At 37.0% G+C, this 19,238-nt stretch overlaps 1 protein-coding gene across 1 annotated transcript in view; it reads right to left on the bottom strand.

Moving 5' to 3' along the window:
* Nucleotides 1–19,238, bottom strand: part of raph1b (Ras association (RalGDS/AF-6) and pleckstrin homology domains 1b) — a 52,772-nt gene that overhangs the window by 14,050 nt on the left and 19,484 nt on the right. Inside the window, exons 3-6 of the mRNA XM_026203517.1 lie at nucleotides 9,940–10,061; nucleotides 7,965–8,067; nucleotides 6,863–7,446; nucleotides 2,729–2,803 (exon numbers count right to left, since the gene is read on the bottom strand). Coding sequence (XP_026059302.1) covers nucleotides 2,729–2,803; nucleotides 6,863–7,446; nucleotides 7,965–8,067; nucleotides 9,940–10,059 — 882 coding nt within the window. The 5' untranslated portion in view covers nucleotides 10,060–10,061. The remainder of the gene's footprint in view (nucleotides 1–2,728; nucleotides 2,804–6,862; nucleotides 7,447–7,964; nucleotides 8,068–9,939; nucleotides 10,062–19,238) is intronic.

Genomic DNA, 19,238 nt, shown 5'->3' with positions numbered 1-19,238 from the left:
TGCAGAAATGGCCTCCTGATGAAAATCATTCAAATAATCCGAAAAATAAGTCGAAGCTCATTTTGAAGAAGCATGATGTCGAAATGTGCATTGGCTGTGACACCCAGATGAAAGCGCTTCCCCTCAAGTATCTTTACACCCGGAGTACCTTACACACAAGTCTACTCCTCAACATTGGGAGGGATTGAGACCTCCTCCTCTCTTTACACTCTCTCTCCCTCTCTGTGAAACAGCTGCATGTCTCTGGTAGCGTGCCCAATCACAGGGTTTAATCCCCCTCACCAGCAGACCAAGCCGCCATCAGCTGTAAAAGACCCTCTCATTCTCTCTTCTCCAATCGGAAGGTACATATACTTCTCAGCAGCCAATCAGTGAGGTTTCGTTTCTTTGACCTTCTTTCCGCTAGCCAATAAAGCGAAGACCAAAAGTACATGATATTGTTCTCTGATCTTTTTTCTGCGGCTGTGGGAAAACACCTCCCTCTTTGGGGGTACCGTGGAGATGAATGATATTTAAGCTTTTTATTTACTGTTTTACACATTAAAGAAGCACCCCTACCCCATTGTGAGGACGATGGTTTAACCCCTTAAGTCAAATATTATTATGTCATATTTTTAACAGGATGGGTAGGTTATTGGTAGATTAAGAAATACAAAGTCAGAGACAGAGAAATAAAGATCTTAATATACAAAGAATAATCAATTAAAAGCACAGAATGAAAAGGAAGGAAAAAAAGTGTGGTTTGTGTGATGTGAAAGGACACTTTCTCTCTCTTGACTCACTATGGCAGATGCATATTTATGATGCAGAGAGAAAAAGAATGGGAGAGTTCTGCAAACAGCCGAGGCAGAGGCTTCGATAAAAAGCATTCAATTCCCTTTGAAGTCTTTTTTCCTTTCTCTGGTTTTCCCCTCGGTCTGTGTTTAAGCAGAGAATCTGTGTCTCAGCAGCCTGCAGTGAGCCCAGCGATACACCGTTTGAGAGGTCTGATGAAATCATGAGGAAATCAGAGTGGGATTTCAAGAACATCTCCGCCTCGGTCTGTGTAAATGGATAATGACTTTGTCTAATGTCAGGACAAATAAATAAAACTTAGCTGACTCTGCTTGATTTAACGAAGAAGAAAAAGACAAATTCCTAAACAACTAAACAAAAATTCTGACAAAAAAATATTATTGCATTTCTAGGAAATTCTCAAATCATGTTGGAATATAACGTAGGACACATTTTGGATAAACTTCAAGTACCAGTTCAATTGGATGCTCTGATTAAAGTCAAAATAGCTATTTCTGTAAAAACGTCAAATACATGGAAAACTTTAATTTAAAAGCCTACTTTACTATAACAACAACCTGAGATAATGTTGTAATGCAGCACAATGAACTTGAGAAAATAATAAACCATATCAATTTGGCTGTAGCAGCTTCAAGGTTTAACAAAAGCTCACACAACCTTGAAAAATCAAAGTGGCGTCAGATTTAGATGCTTATTTTTAAACTCCAAAAGACAAAGCACCCATACCCACAATGCTCTGCACCTGCAAAAGCGCCTGTGCTGGTATGACAACATGGGAATTACAATCGCATGCAAAATGATAGCTGTTCTCAGGATAAATCAAAATTAAAATTAAAAGAAGTCATTCAATTTAGAGTCTTTTTTTTTTTTAAAGCAAATGAATGTTTATTGGAAAACAAATGCATGGCTATCTATCTCTAACATTATTATTATAGGGATGGTTCACTCAAAAATTTAAATTCCATCAGTTTACTTCTCATGTCATTCCAAACCTGTATGATTTCCTTCTTTGTCTGTGAGAAAATTTTATGAGATATTTTTTTTAACTATACAATGGGAATTATATACAAAACTGTGCAGTTAACAATTTTTACCAAAACATTTCTTCTTTATTTTTGATTAAACTATCCCTAAAATAATACGGTTTATTACATTGAAAGTCAAACTGCTTGTGACCAAATATATTTATTAGTTTTAGACCAAAGAGAGTGACTAGTGTTACTACTCTACTTTGTAAAACAAACAGCACTTTCTCTCTCTCTCTCTCTCACACACACACACACACACAAAACATAATAGGTCAAATGGTTTCAGTTTTATATAGTTTTTACAATTAAATGGTCTTAAAATAAAGTAAGTGATGAACAGCCATTTCTTCAGGGAAACAGAAATAACTTTTATAAAGCAGCTCACAAAACCACGCACCTCTTTACAAACCTGTTTTATATACTAAAAATAACTGCTGTAAGACACATTAAAAAAAATAATAATAATAAAAATAAAGACAATTATGTTCTTTACATTTGTAATGAAAAACAAATAAATTCCTAAACATACAACTTCATTTCAAAAAGTCAATATGATAAAAACTAAAACATCTAACAACCTACAGTCTGAGAATGCTAACTGACCATTATGAACCGGAAAACCTGATTTGATTTATTTTTTTATTCCTGTAAGTTATTAATAAAATAAAAAATAACCCTTGCTTTCTCTCCAGAAAGAGGCACTGTAGGTACTGTGATGATCTGATTGTATCTTTAAATAACTGTACACATGAAGATGGCAGCAAAGAGAAAATAGGAGATAAAGCACTTCAAAAATGTAAGAAGGCAGTGTGGATGGAGCAAAGTGTCAAGTCTGGCAAGAAGACCAAAATAAACCAAAAACATGCAGAGAAAAGAAAAGAAAAGCAAGCGAAAGGAGGCGTCACCTTGGTCAGCAGGTGAGAGGGTTTTCCTGCAATGTTTTTCAGAATCAGAGAGGTCTCCCTGTCCAGATACGAGTGCTTTAGGGTGCAGGGAAAAGACAAACAGAGATTAATCAGTGTAATGATTACAGTGATTCCAAAAATGATAGAAATACATACTTGATTGTGGTAAAGCATAGAAAGTGTGGAAGCATTGCCTGATTGTTCAAAATCAGAAAGAGGTGGCATTATGTGAATGGAAAACAAATGTATAAAAGAAGAACTGTTTGGTATATAAAATACTGTGATCACAGATATAATAAGAACCAGTATTTTGAGAATGAACATACTGTGTTCACCTATCCCCCGTCGCGCACAAACACACTTACAGTACTTTGATCCACCTCCCCATCCTGTGAGGTGAAGTCAAGATGCCGTCTGGTAGCTTTACCATTGGCCCTTCGCAGTGAGACATGCTGGGAAAAGGGGTGGGGGAGGCAGTGACATCACATACAGAAAATGTGCAGACATAAACACATTAATCATGCAGCAGACAATGCAAAACAAGGCATGCACAAGCAAGGGTCAATGTAAGCCACCACTCTTGTAGTAAAACTAATTGACAGTATGCCACAGATACTATAGATTAGCACAGAAAGTAATTTTGACTTGTCCTTCAGTTTGCTGTATTATAAGTACAATGGAAGTCTATAGGGCATGTTGCATTTTTCCAAAAGGGATAGTTCATTCGTAAATGAAAACTCTCTCATTATTTTCTCACCCTTATGTCTTTCTAAAACCATACGATTTAAATTCATCTTCAAAACACAAATTATATTATTAGCATTCTCTAATCCTTTCATTTCATCCACTGAAAGTCCATGCAACCAACATCTTCAAAACATTTATAAAGGCATTGTAAAGTAAGTTTCAGGTCTTCTGAAGAGCCACGATTGCTTTACATGACTCAATCGTACTTGCTTGATATACGAGAACAAACCTCACTAAATGAAGAGAGAACATGGAAAATATCTTCAATCATGTTCTGAAGATGAACAAAAGTCTTATGGGTTTTCAAGAAGGAGCTTTGGTTCCTTGCCGCTGTCGCCTCTGGCTTGCTTAGTTTGGGTCACTTCATCTACAGCGATATCATAGACTTTTTTGCAAATAAATCCACAGACACTATTTAAACTGAACAGAGATGACATCACTGAATTCAATGATGAACTGCCTTTAACTGTCGCATCATTGACACACTGTTTGCCTAATGAATGTTGTTCAGTTGCTTTGATGCAATATATTTAGTTTAAAGCGCTATATAAATAAAGGTGACTTGACTTGACTTGAAGAACATGGGGGTGAGTAAATGATGACAGTTTTCATTTTTGGATGAACTATCCCTTTAAAGGGCTTGTACTAGCTGAACTGTTCTCAAAGTCATGATTTTAGTAGTGGGCCTATAGTTCTAAGAGGATGAACTTCTAGTTAGGCATTAACAGTGTGGGTGTGAGTTTGCTTCATGTAAACAATCCTTTGCAGATCGTTACGTCAGGTCCCTTCTACGGTATCCTTGCACAAAATGTTACTGGCTTTAAGTGAAGTTTGACTTTGCACAGAAAGTCTGTAAGCAATTTAATCATATTATTTGTGTCAAATGTGCAAGACAGATACAAGTCTTTGGCTAGAAACTGTCTGTATTTAACATATACTCTTGCCTTTTTTATCTTTACTGTAAGAAAAAAGCTTGTTTGCTTTTACAAATTATAGATATTGTCATAGAGTTGAACATGACAAGAGTTTTCAAGCTTCACAGACCAATGGATCCATGCTCCAATATAAATAAAAAAGTTTAAAAAATACTTTCATTAAAACGTTATATAAATGTTTCATGTGTTCAAACTCTATGTGTTTTATACTGTATCTCGTCATGTAGACCCTGGGTCCACAGAGCAGTGGCAGAAAACCTTTGTTTCAGATTAATGTAGATGAAATTATAGAAGCTATGTCATCTGTTGCTCCTATATAACTTTTTTTTAGTGTAAGCATACAGTTACAAGATGTTACCAAAACCAACACACCATGCATTCAAATAAGTTAGAGTTGCATAGCCATATAACAATGCAGGTGTTAGTCACAATGAATGTACGGTTTACACTGACCATAGACAGCACACTGTCTGTGTCTACGTCACATAATAATGGCAATATGGCATGCAAGATTACGACAGCAAGATTTGTGCACACACTCTCCCCCTCACACGTGAAACCCTATCACGTTGTTCCATCTGTGAAACAGTGCTAGTTTACATCTGAAACCACAGTATGTATTTTTAGCTGAAAGAAATGCGCGGGTCTGTACATCCTGGTGCGGATGAGCAACACTGTGGTTAGAAGAGTGGTGTTGTAGCATTTCTGTTTTATTGCACTTATTGCACTTCTGATTTATGGTCTTCACAGGTTCTGACAACAGTACTGAGGAACTATAAAAACTGAGTGTTTGTGCTTGAGAGAAACTGGTTGTAAATAAGTGTGTGTGTGTGAGGATTATGTGGGTAGCCAAGAGATGACTCAGCTTTAATGATTCAATGCTGAATTCAGTGAAACCTCGATCATCTCATTTCCCAAAACCACAATACAGACTTTGCCCTTAACAAAAGAACAAACAACTGCTGTGAATAGAACAGTGTTTGTGTCTGGGTCAGAGGGAATGTTGACTGTCCAAGTAAAGAGACCCTCTTTGTTCTAAATTGTTTAGGGAATAACAGGATACACTTTTTAAAATGTCAGTGACTCTTTTGTTTTTTGGTAGTAATTAGACTGACTGCAAGACAGTTATTCAAAACAGAATTATGACTAATTATGAAGTTACACAGACGGGAAAAGAATTTTAAATTTAGAAACGTCTACTCTTTAACACCCACATATACACAAAAACACCCATATCAAGTAACTTAATTAACCCCCCAGCATTTTTGAAAAAAGTTGCCAGCCACCGCCAACGTTTTTTAATGATTTTCACTCAAATTTGATGGACTCCAGTATATTTTGTGTATCGTGCTGCTTAAACATAAAACTATGTCTGCATTTGTTATCGGAGAAATGCCAAACAGCACTACTCTACACTGCTCAAAACTCATGTTTGAATCATCGGTGGCAAATTCTTTAAACATAAAAACGTAATAGTACGAATAAAAGTTATGGCTTGGTACTTTGAGTGAACATTTGGGTGTTACGTAAATCTTCCCACATCGTGAAGTAGACATGTGGGGCGTGTTAGAATGTGTTGTTGACTCTTAACTTTTCTCTTTAAAGCTACGCTATATCGAGTTATTAATCAAAGGCGATTCATCTTCAATAATAACTGCAGCTCCGTTTGAAAGCAGGTGATGGGGATTTATTGCTAATCACAGAACAGACTTTACTGACGAGATTCACATGATCATATCGTTCGATATATTGTCCAGCCGTATGCTCACTATAGTTTAGAGCAAAAGTGGAGGTAGATTTTTATCCTTAGGAAAAATTGTATTATAATTTAATTTATTTAAAGAAAGAGCAATTTGTTCAGTAAACCACCATTTAATAAAAAGAAAAAGCAATTTTATGTTTATTTTATTTCCTCCTGCTGTAACAAAAAGACAATACCGAACCGTGATGTCAAAAAAAGGTACGTACCGAATCGTCATATTTGTGTACCACAACATCCCTACTCAGATGACTCTTCAAAAATATAGGTAAAATTAAATTAGCAAGTAGTGAATGCACCTTTAACAGATTTTTTTTTTTAAGTTATAAAGACAATTCATGTTGACTTTATACAATACCCAACTAAAAAACCTGGCCTGATTGAGACCATTATCCCTGTGCTGACTGACTGTTCTGATCTATCCTTGTCTTTTGTGGATATTTCTTCTCTGGTGTTGTGCTTTAGATTTGAGCCCCTCACATCTGCTTTCAGTTTTCTCTCTTTTACGTCTCTCACAGGTTCTCACAGTGAAAAGAGAATATGGTCTTATAAACCTTCAGGCCTCTATGGACCAAGTCATGTCATAGTTACCATCCAGTTCCTTTTAAAGTCTGAAATCTAAGCGCCAGCTATGAAATAATTCAAAAGGGACAAAAATATCTAATTCCAAGCTTGTGTGTGTGTATGTGTTACCTCTGTGCTAGTCTGGCTTTGGTTCGGATTCTGTGACTGCGCCTCGTTCTCCTGCCCTCGAATGTCCAGTGAATCCATGCTGGATGCCGAGGCAGAGTTGACGCTTGACCTGGACGAATGACCGATGGAGCGCACTTCCTGGTCACTGACCGTCCCAACCGATCCTGTACGGCGATGATGTGCGTTAGAAGGCGGGTGAGAGAGAGTTGCAGATGAATATGAGGAGGAAGATGATGAGGAAGATTCGGAAGTCTGCTTCGCCGCCTCGTCCATGCTCAGGGACGCCTTTTCTAGCTGAGCAGTGATGTCATCCAGGGAGAAGTTGGAGGCCAGGGGCCGTGACTGACTGCTGCCACCTCGTACGGTGGAGGCCGGAGACGCTCTGGTGCTGCTGCTGGCGCTTCCTCCGCTGCTGCCCCCTCCGGTGTGTTTGGTGCTGGCCGAGCGGCCTGTGGGTCTTTGTCTAGATTTGCCATCCAAGGGCTTGCTCATGGGTTTGCCGATAGTGCTGAGCTCTTGTTCTATTGAACACAGGTCGGCCATGAGGGCGTCCAGGTCCACTGTCTCGCCTTGGTTAATGGCTTCTACATCAAGAGAGGGCAATTCAAATTAATTTAATTCAAGTATGCTACTGTTCAAAAGTTTGTGTTAATTAACACTTTAATTCAGCAAAGATGCATTCAATTGTTTCAAAGTGATAGCATTTGTAAATGTTGTTCTTCTAAACTTTTTTCCACAATGAGAATTAGAATTAGAATGGTTTCTGAAGGATCATAAGACACTTTGCATAACAGGAATGACATACATTTTTTTTTATATATTACAATAGTAAATAGTTATTTTAAATTTGAACTACTGTTTGTACTATGTTTTTGGTCAAATAAATGCACCATTGGTGAGCAAAAGACCCAAAACTTTTCAACTGCAGTGTTTAATTACAAGCATTCTGCTCTTGTGCTGGTGGTTTAATGATAATCCATGAAAACTGCAGCATGCCGCAACACCACCATATCAGATGCATGTGAAGGCGTTGTGAGTGGGATTCTGAGTGATAATGAATGCGGAGTAATCAGAGGTGGTGTGTGTCTGGGTGTAGTCTAACCGTTGATGTTGTACATAGAGAAGCGGTAGGAGAAATTGGCAAGGTTGGTTTCCTGTCTGAGAGGAGCTTTCTGCACTTTCTCAGGACGCCCATCATCCAAACTCTACATTACAGAGAGACAGGGGAAGGTGATCAGGTAAGACGAGACAGACAAATCATCAGCAAAATTATCAATACAACACATCAATACAATAAGAAAAGGAAGTATCTTAATTAGGTCTATTAATTAATAACATTCAATTTCTACTCTGTAAAATATTTTAAAGGGGTCATATGATGCAATTTAAATTTTTCCTTTCTCTTTAGAGTGTTACAAGGTCTTGGTGCATGAAGAACATCTGTAAAGTTGCTAAGCCTAAAGTCTCAAATCCAAAGAGGTATTCTTTATCAAAGTTAAGACTCTGCCATGCCCCCCTAAAACCGCTAGTTCCAACATGCCCCCACATGTCTACGTCACGATGTGGAAATATTTTCATAATGCTGCCCAAATGTTCACGCAAAGAAGGAAGGTTTCAGTAACTGCAGTTAATGTTGAAGCAGCCATGTCAGGGAGATGCTGTGTGTATTTAGGCGAAAGTGAAATCACTTTATTTGGCCTTCTCACTGTTTCGTGAACCTAGAGAGAAGGTCATTCTGGACTTAGCTACAAACAATCTGGCACTTCTGAATCAGCTACTGTAAGTATGTTTTGTTATTAGTTTTTTAAGTATTTGCTATTGACTGTTCAAATGTGGGGTTTTGTGCGTCGTGTGTGTGTGCCGCCAGAGAGAGAGAGCGAGAGAGCGAGAGAGAGAGACACACAGTGGAGTCAGCTTTCTTAACTGTCCATGGTTTGTGTACTGCAAACACATACGAGCTTCATCACTGTGTCTGTCACACCACTCTGATCTCCTTTCAAGCTTGAACTGATGGTAAAACTAAGGACATTATTAACTGTCTTTACATTTATTTTGAAAGGTGAAGCTTTTGATTAGGGAAAGGGGCATTACATTTGCAACGAGTGCTTGCAGTGTTCAGCCAATCATAATGCACTGGGTCAGCTGGCCAATCAGAGCAGACTGTGCTTGTCGGAAGGAGGGACTTCATAGAAAATCACACGTTTAAGAGAGGCGGGACATAGAGGACCTATAATAATGTACAGTTTTTGACAAATAATGTGTTTTTTGAACATTAAAGCATGTCCACATATTCTGTTACACCTAGTACATAAAATAATGATCTTTAAAAAAACATCATATGATCCCTTTAAGCTTGGCACACATAGACAAATGCATATTCATAAAATACATTTAAATAACATTTTATTAAAGGAGCAGTTTACCCAAAAATGAAAATATTGTTCCATGTCATTTCTTTCTTGTGTTGAACATAAAATAGAAGATATTTTAAAGAATGTTGGTAATCATGTTGATTGCCCACACTGACTAGTATTTCTTTCACTGCTATGGAAGTTAAAGGGACCAACAACTGTTAGGTTCTTCAAAATATCTTTTTATGTTGAACAAAGAAACTTATACAGGTTTAGAAGGTGAGTAAATGATGACAAAAAGTTTAATTTATGGGTGAACTATTCATTTAATTTAGAAATATTTTTAAATCCCTTTGAAAATTTTATTTTTTATTTTATTTGGGGTTCCAGTTTCCAGTAAAAATAAAATAATGCAAAAAAAATATTATAAATAAAATGATCCTGGTCGCCTGGTTTAGAACCACTGCTTTAGATGATGGCAAAGGTAATCTGATGTGATAATAGGGGACATGAGCAGGTACAGTTAAACATACAATACTGACCTATACTGATACTAAACATTTTAAATATCACCAGACATAAGATACAACTGATATGGTAAAATTTGATGCATCCCTAAAACAGAATTAATTACATTATTCAATATTTGCTGAGAAAGTCCACAAAAGTTTAGATAATACATCATATTTAAGATGTAATTCATCACAACTTGTGTGAGAGTGTCACCTGTGTGAGTTTGTCCAGTTCTCCCAACCAGGCACCAAACATCTTGTCCAGATCCTGGTCCTCCTTATCGCTGTCTTCTTCAGCAGCATGGTCCAGCTCATCATCTGACACCTGCTCCATATCTGCTGTCACACACACACACACACACACACACACACACACACACACACACACACACACACACACACACACACACACAACCTCAGTCAGTACATGATACAGTCAACAACAGACAGCTGGACAACATCACAGGTATCACAGGTATTTCAAGAATGACTTGATGGCTTTGATACGTCTTGTCAACACAATTAGTTGTTGATTAATTTGAAGGACGATGAACATCACAGGTTGACATGATGATTGATTTCCACTTTTACAACCCAGTAAATGATATTGATTTCTCTCTCCTTATCCCACACCATCACGGAAACCCTCGAATCTTTCTTTTAAATGAGGGCGACACCTTACAATCTGCATCTGACACCGCAATCCAAAAAGGACAACACCTTTCTGGCATATTTGAGAAAACCCAAAACCTTTTTTTCTTCATTATCTTTATGCATTCTCTGTCAGACAGCTCCAGCGTTCATCTCGGTGTAAAGTCATTATTTCAAGGTTGCCTTCTGAGAGGGTGTGATGTGGTTGTTATGGTAACCTCAGCTCTGTCTCAAAGACTGGCATAGTTGCTATAGCAACCTTCTCTAGATCTCCCATCATCACCATGGTAAACCCTGCTGTATCTACCACTGTGTTTCTTAATCCAAAATATTGTTCATTACTGACTAACAAAGCATTCCTACTAGGTTAGTTATAAGTACACTTGTTACTCGAAATACACTGCATCAAGCACACAGATAAACAAAACAACTTTGAGATCAATATTAATGTTTCAATGCAATGTAACCATATTTAAGAAGAGAATTTGGAAACGCTTGTAATCACACGAATGTTGGGTGTGTTAGTAATGACCTCATTAGAATGGAGATTTGAGGGTGTATGGCGGTGGTCGCCCTCTAGTGGACAGTAACGTAGCTGCGCTCAGTCATGATTTGAGCAAAACACTCGAGTCAGCATGCGTGTGAGCATATGTTAGGCTTTTCATGCTGAGTCAGGGTTGGGTGAATGAAAAAACCATGAACGTTTGTGAACGACAACCAGATGAGCCACACACTACGCACAGAGACATATTAATGAAAGCTAAATTCACTTTCAATATCTGAGAAGAAAATCTCCACAACAAAACAGAAACGAGCCGCAACACAATGAAATTAGCACAACACCACAGAAAGAAGCTGGAAACAAGCCAAAACAGCCAAATTAGCACAACACAACACAAACAAGCTGCAACACAACAAAATTAGCACAGCAAAACAGAAACAAGCCACAATACATTGAAATTAGCACAACACAACTAAATTAGTGCTATTTCGTTGTGTTGTGCACTATTGGGACACTGTATAAAACAATCAGGGACCCTTGACTACATTTCACTATTACATGTAATATATATTATTACAGGCATAATAGATTTATTATTACACAAAATGTGAAACTGGAACCTAAACTGATCATATCCACAACTCTCTTTTTGATTCTTCATCCTTTTCTGCTACTTACATGCCTTTTGGGGCCCAGAAAAGCAGAGATGTTTCCTTTGAAACTCTGAGCTCACCGTAACCCTAAAGACCTGCTTCACTCGTTGATCCAGCAAAGGTGTGTTTGCACTAACGTATGTAGCAGACTTGAAAGCAGACACAATGTTTTCTGACATTTACATGGAAAATATCTTGATCAGAAATCAGAATCACATATTCCAGGAAGACATGTACTAAACCACAGCAATCAGGGGATTAGTACACTTTTTTTTACTTATGTTTTTGAAAGAAGTCTTTTCTGCTCACCAAGGCTCATTTATTTGATCAAAAATACAGTAAACACAGTAATATTGTGAAATGTTATTACAATTTTAAATAACTAAGAATTCTATAAAATATACTTTATTACTGTGATGCAGAGCAAAGCTGCCATCACTCCACTCTTCAGTGTCACATGATCCTTTAGAAATCATTCTAATATGACAATTTAAGAAACATAAGCTTAAGATACTACTTAAGATACATTCCTTATTATCAATGTCGCTTCAAATATCTGTGGGAACAGATTTCTTTCTTGATTCTTTGGTGAACAGAAAGATCAAAATATCATTTTTAATATAATTTAAAAACATTTTGTAACATTATGAATGCATTTACTGTCACTTTTGATCAATGTAATGCATCCTTGACGAAAGTAGTATTGATTTCTTAAAAAAAAAATGATTTGAACTGCAATGCGTTTCTAACAGCTGATTAGACATTTTGGGTAGTTACAGCGAGAAAAAAAGACCATGAGTGTGGTTCTGCAGATGTAGTTAAAGTTTGCTCAACTGCATAAATATCTCTTCAGAATCTGAGAGTCCTGGTGCCTTTGTTTTCTTACAATACAGTCCTGCTAACATCCACTCTAACAGATCCTAGATCAGCAGGAGACCGCAAACTGAACGTTTTTACCATTACTAATATAAGATGGTTTCAGACCCCTCTGGGTGAGCTGCGTCTTCCAGTGTTTGCATATGCAAGTCCAGTGACAAGAAACAATCAGAGGTTCAGTTCAGCAAGGTGCTTAATTCAGTAGATCGAGTCTTGCAAATATATCATTGTAACCCCGTGCTCGGTCTCGCCGCTTTCAGATCAGCAGGATGCTAATGAAGCCTTCAGTCACTCTACTGCAGACGGCCACGGCTCTGCATAATCAGTCAAGCGAAAAGAGGATGAATAAAAAGAGAGAGGGAATGAGAGGGGAGAGTATGGGACAAAAGGAGATTTAGCAAAATTATGGAACAGCAGAAAATGAAAAAAGAAAAAAAGGTGGAAATAGAGAACAAGAGTAGAGAGAAATTCGAGAGGTGTGTTATCTTGGCTCCCTGTTGCTTAACAGCTGCTGGTTTAGACTAAGCTCTGCTAAACTCTCTCTCTCTCTCTCTCTCTCTCTCTCTCTCTCTCACACACACACACACACAAAATGGTGAAGTACAAAATGTAGACAATATATTCATCCTTTATATTTAATCTGCCACTGCACACAGTCTAAAAAGGTGCTTCAGTCTAAGAAACAAAAGCCCTTTATATTTTGTGATATTTTCAAAGAGACTTCTATTAAATTAAGTATATCTGTATGTGCTAATTAACTGAACGGTGCCATTTAAAGCTTTATAATATATAAGTAAACAAGTGTCTGTTGGGATGTTGTGAATGTGAGGGTGGAACATTGCAAAGCAAAATGGCTCCTGCTCTACTTTTCATCAAGGTTACGGCCTGCTGTCAGCAGTGAACAAAAAAAGCAGTAACCAAGCCTCACGGACACAGAAAAGGATTCGGTTTTACATGAAAATAAATGTTTTTATGCAACCAAGTTAGGGTTTTAATTACTCAGTGCATTAAATTGATCAAAAGTGACAGTACAGTGACACAATGTCTATTTTAAATACATTTTACTTCTTTTAAACTTATTGGCTTTTTCATCACGGGTATAAATTACATTTTAACATACATTCGCAATGAAAAAAAATATTTTAAATGGTAATATTATTTATAATTAATAGTAATACATGAATCAATGCAGCCTTGATGAAACTCTTTGGATGGTACATTTAATACACACATAAACAAGCCATCAAATCAAATAATAAATGTTCTAAATGAACATGCTCATAATTTATAATTATTAAAAATATTTTTCAAGCATTTAAATTATCGGATTGTTGTGCTTATAGCATTTAATAAAGTCATGAAATATTACTTGTTCATAAGGCGACTGTAAGTGAAAATGATAGAAAAATGAAAAGAGAGGGACAGAGGGAAAGACAGGAAATGTCCAGGATGTACAGAATTCTTTATTTCCCCGGCGAGCTGTTCTGTCAAGGCTCTCCCACCACCCTCCAGCAGCTGTTCTCTGGCTGACACACACACACACACACACACACACACACACACACACACACACACACACACTCGCTCTCCTGCTATGAGGCTAAATATGACATCATGGCTGGCCAAGGAGGGGGAAAGGAAAAGGAAGAGGGGTGAGCAGGCTACCACCCTTTTCCATGTGCACAGTCTCACTCTTTCAAAAACACACACAGACGGTGTCAAAGCAGAACAAGAAGAAACACTACAGCTGCCACTCTTACCTCCCTGACCTCTTGTTCAAACACACACAAGTGTGCTTGTGAGCTTGGCCACAAATAAACACACACACACACACACACACACAAGTGGCATGTGTGCTAATGTTATTATTCATCCCAACCCAAACACACGACATATGGCAAAACACACACAGCCCAGGGATCTGAGTGCTACTCAAATCTAATAAATCACTTTCCAGCAGATGCCAACTTCTGAATTAGCCTATAACTTAGCACTTCAGAATAAAAGCAAAGCAACAGGACAAACAGAATTCACATGACCTTCTCCCTGAAGTAACAGTGCTATACAGCCCTCACATCCGTCAAGTACGTGTCTGGGTCATCCAAATATACAAAAGAAACAACTAAACGACAACAAAAAATGTTTTTTTTTTCATTAGGATAATGAAGCTGTGCAAGTGTGAAGCCATACATTCTTTGAGGGTTGATGAACTGAAATTGTAGTAAATTTGTATAACTTACAAACCCTTTTTGTAGTTTTGTAGTGTCTAGATTGGTAACACAACATTATATGTTGTATTAAAATAAAAATATCTGCACTGAAATTGTAAACTTTCTACTGAAGTTTTAATATAATAATCTTGGTAAATACGAAGTGAGATATGACCACATACATTTCTGATGCACAGTTTGACTTTGAATCTGTGTGATACCACATAGAGTTGATCAGATAAATAGCAGAAAGAAGACTTAGACAGCAATGACACTCTAAATCCATCCCTTTTCCTTGTTTCTCAACTCTTGTACATATGTTTTTCCCAGATGAAAACAAATTCTGCAAAAGCTTTTTACTGACACACTTCATTAAGAGAACACTTCATTTTCATAACCAGCAGTAATAGCTGTTTTAACATTCCTGCAAATGCTTTTTGGTCATTTGTGACCAAAAAAAAAAGACCTACCTATGACCTTTGACCTGTCATACTGAGACATTTAAAGAATATGTTACTGTACTGTCAAACAGATGTCTGATTGTGATCTGCATGTGGAGTAATGAATGGATGTTTCAGTAAAAGAGGTTCAAATGTGGCTGGGTAGAGCAGTGGGTGTTTTTAGCTCTGCTTTCCACACATCAGTTCTTCAGACTCAACTCTTGTCATGCGTTACACAACGTGAAGAATTGGCTTTGTGAGGACGTAAAAAATAAATAAAATAAAAACATTAATTTTAGACATGAAAAACCAAGCATGACAAGTGTTGAAACTCTTAATCTCTGCTAGATCTTATTATTAGGGATGTAACAATTTAAATTTTTTTTTACTTAAAATGCGATACAATTCATGATATTGATTTCACAATGAATTATTACTCGAACAAAATGTGAAGCAAAAACTGGATAGTCTGACTTTAATTTGGTGAAACTATACTGCATAAAACCAGAGAATCTTCACGAGAAAAACAAAACAGCAGACAGGCTAAATGAAAACATAAATTCACTCTCTGACTGCAGGTGGCGCATATGGAACAGGGGCAACAGTGTTAAAGACAGAAAATAATTCAAATAAATGAAGACAATGCTGAATAAAGTCGTAATTTTTGTTATTTTTGGACCAACATGTATTTTTGATGCTTCAACAAATTCTAACTGACCCTCTGATGTCACATGGACTACTTTGATGATGTTTTTATTACCTTTACCTTTTATTACCTTTCTGTACATACATTTTCAATGGAGGGATAGAAAGCTCTCGGACTAAATCTAAAATATCTTAAACTGTGTTCTGAAGATGAACAGTGGTCTTACGGGTTTGGAACGACATGAGGGTTGTAAATGAGTCATTAATTACATAATTTTCATTTTTGGGTGAACTAACCCTTTAAATGTTTGCTATTTATTAAATAAAATATGAGTGACCCCTGTTGGCGTTATGTTGCATTTTTCATCTTTAATTTTATGAACCCACCCTTCCCCCTTCCGATAAATGAGGAGATGAGTTGATGTGAGTGCAGTGCGCATCTGTGTGGAAGCCTACAGTTTCCAAAGTGAGGGGGGAATATTACTGTAGTTATTAGTTTTCTGTTTCAGGTATGATTCTGTATGTCCATCAGTTTACACTGTAATGACGCATGCAAACTTGAGCTGTACCGCGAATTGGTCTGTTTTAAAACTAAAAGACTGAAAACAGACGTTTTCTCATGCTGGGAGATGAGCAGATGTATGTGTGCGAAAAGAAATATCAGATTTGATATACAAATACTAGGGGTGCTCCGATCGGCCGATCGTTAATGCGCATCTCGTCAGTAAAGCCGGTTTTCTAATCAGCGGTTAATTCCATCAGGTGCGTGATTTCACATAGAGCAGCTGTTACTACACAGAGCCGTTGTTAATAGAGAAGATGCGCAAATCCACTTCATTTTCAGCGTTTTTTGGCGCATCTTCTCAGTTAACAACGGCTCTGTGTAGTAACAGCTGCTCTATGTGAAATCACGCACCTGATGGAATTAACCGCTGATTAGAAAACGGCCTTAATGACGAGATGCGCATTAACGATCGGCCGATCGTGATCGGAGCACCCCTAAAAAATACAAATAAAAAACAGCAGATGATAAGAGCTCATATTCTCTGATTTTATTTAAGCTCCATTAGATGAGGCATGTTCGGAACATTCTCTTTTACTGTTGCTGTCAGAAACTATTTTTAGCAGAAGGACAGCATTTAATGAACTTGCTTAAAAAAAAGTAACATTTCAATATGTTTTATAAAAAGTTTTATAAAAGCAATAAGGTACTTGAGGCCATGCTCACACCATAGACAGAAATAGCATCATATTGTGTGTTTTGAGCAATTGTGAAGCTCTGAAAATATCCTCAATTAAAACATTAGATTATTGTATTTGTGTCATGGCAGACGGTCTCTGAGGGAAAATGGCATGTGACAACACTGCTGTATAGTGCAGTGGGACACAGATTAGGTCTAAGGAAGAGAGAAAAAAAATCAAGCATCTTAAGAGCAAAGTAAAATAGAGGACAGTGAGAGAGGAGAATGCAACCTGAGAGACAAATCTCCCTTTGTAGTGCACAGTCACTCACACAAGTACAGTATGCGAGACATTTATAATAACATATTAAGAATGTTTACTCATACTGGCTGATTCACCATTTTTTTTCTGCCTGTTCACCGTTTCCCTCCACCTCTCTCTCTCTCACACACACACACACACACACAGACAATGCTTTGTGTAATCTATCATCAAGTCCTGAGCTGATGTATTAGCTGAATCAGAGAATGACTCATTAATTGCAGTGTATTCTAATATAAGCCCCAAAAACCCTCTGCAGGGCCATGATTTCACACACATCTTTTTGATATTTGATCCAGTGTGTCTGAATCACATGGCAGGAACTAATGTGAGTTGGTAATTGTTGACAATGAACAGTAAATGGATTTACTAACGCCTTTCTCCTAAATTTTCATTTTTAAATCTTACTAAAATGAATCAACAGATTTAATTTTTGCATTTATTTACATATGAAAATTCAGTAATGCACAACAAATATGGTAAATAGATGCTCAGATGTGATATCTTTATATGCAAGAACCAATGAGGTTTCTTCTTGCGCATCATGCATGCGCATGCGCTTCTGTTGACCATATTTGATGTGCTCTATATGTGTGCATTAATCAATGATTATATGATGATTAAAATCTTATAATAAATTTGTTTGATCATTTGGATAACTTTAACAATGTCTTCTGGTCTTTTTATTTAAAGCTTGAAAATGTTTATATATGATTATATAGACTTACAATAAACGGAAAATACAGCTTCATTTGCATTTCGAAGATAAACAAAAGACAACAGACACATTTACATTTTTGGGTGAACTATCCCAAGCAGAGCTAAAGTGATACAAACATTATGTTTTTAGTATTAAAAAACATGATGCTTTTAATTTGAACAACTCTCTCGGTTCATGGGAATCTGAATATATATATTCCTCATCTTAAATTCCTAAATTCCCCATCTTAAATATAAATAAGATGCTAAAACAATTTTTATATAGTGATACTGTCATTCAACATTTCAACAGAATTTACATTAGACTGAATAATAAAACCTTAAGCTGAATGGTAAGTGTAACGGTAAATTCAAAGTCTAGACCATTTTCTATATTTTTGAAATTTTGTTTCATTATAATATCATTATAAAGAATCCAGTGCATCAACGCAATAACTTTACTGTTTAAACTGTTATTCTGCAGTTTATCTTTTTTCTGAAACCCAAAGAGCTGGACACTATTAATTTCACATTTTCACTTATTGCAGAATTGCAAGTTTCACAGTTTCCCATTATGTCTCTGTATTAAAGACGTTATCAAATCATTTTCTGCAAAGACCGAAAACAGAGGGACAACTGGAGACTGGAGAGAGTATTTCTAAATATATCTATAGAGCAGGCACAGAGTCACTTGTATTGAAATGAAAGTGAACACTGAGTCACTTGAACAACTGATCAAAACAGCCTTCAGCCAAATGTCGGCTATACCACAAACCCCCAACTCAGAGAATACATTGTTTTCCTGAGAATGGATCCTCATACAGCATTAACTAAGAATCCTGGAGGAAGGTGTGAAGATATTTTAGCATCCAGGAACAAGTCAAACCCATCTGAAGTACATCTGACAGCTGTCAGTCATTGTGGTGCATGTTGTTGAGGCATTTCTAGGTTAAGTTTGTGTATGATCATCAGCATTCACAGGTATAAAGGAGTTTTAGTCAAATTCTTTCAGGACCTATGAAAAATAATGCATCACCTAAATTCCTTTTCTTCAGAACTACAGATCTTATTTGAATCATAGGAAATGGACAGATGAGGCACGTACAGAGGGAAAGGCGGTAGGAGAGAGAGGGGAAATAGCTTTGAGAAACACTTGACATGGTTTCTTAAGACATTTTATTAGGGTGTGGATTGATTCTCACTCAGCACTCCACGTCATATCCTTTGGCTATCCAAATGGCACAAAAAGCAGACACCCGCACATGCACAGCCGGTGGCCCAGTGAAAGAACTCCTTTCATACAGGAACCACACAAGTCCAAAATTCGCCAGGGA

Source organism: Carassius auratus, chromosome 26 (assembly GCF_003368295.1).
Source record: "Carassius auratus strain Wakin chromosome 26, ASM336829v1, whole genome shotgun sequence".
NCBI lineage: Eukaryota > Metazoa > Chordata > Actinopteri > Cypriniformes > Cyprinidae > Carassius > Carassius auratus.
Note: the sequence above shows the minus strand (reverse complement) of the source record. Positions and strands in the feature narration are given on the sequence as shown.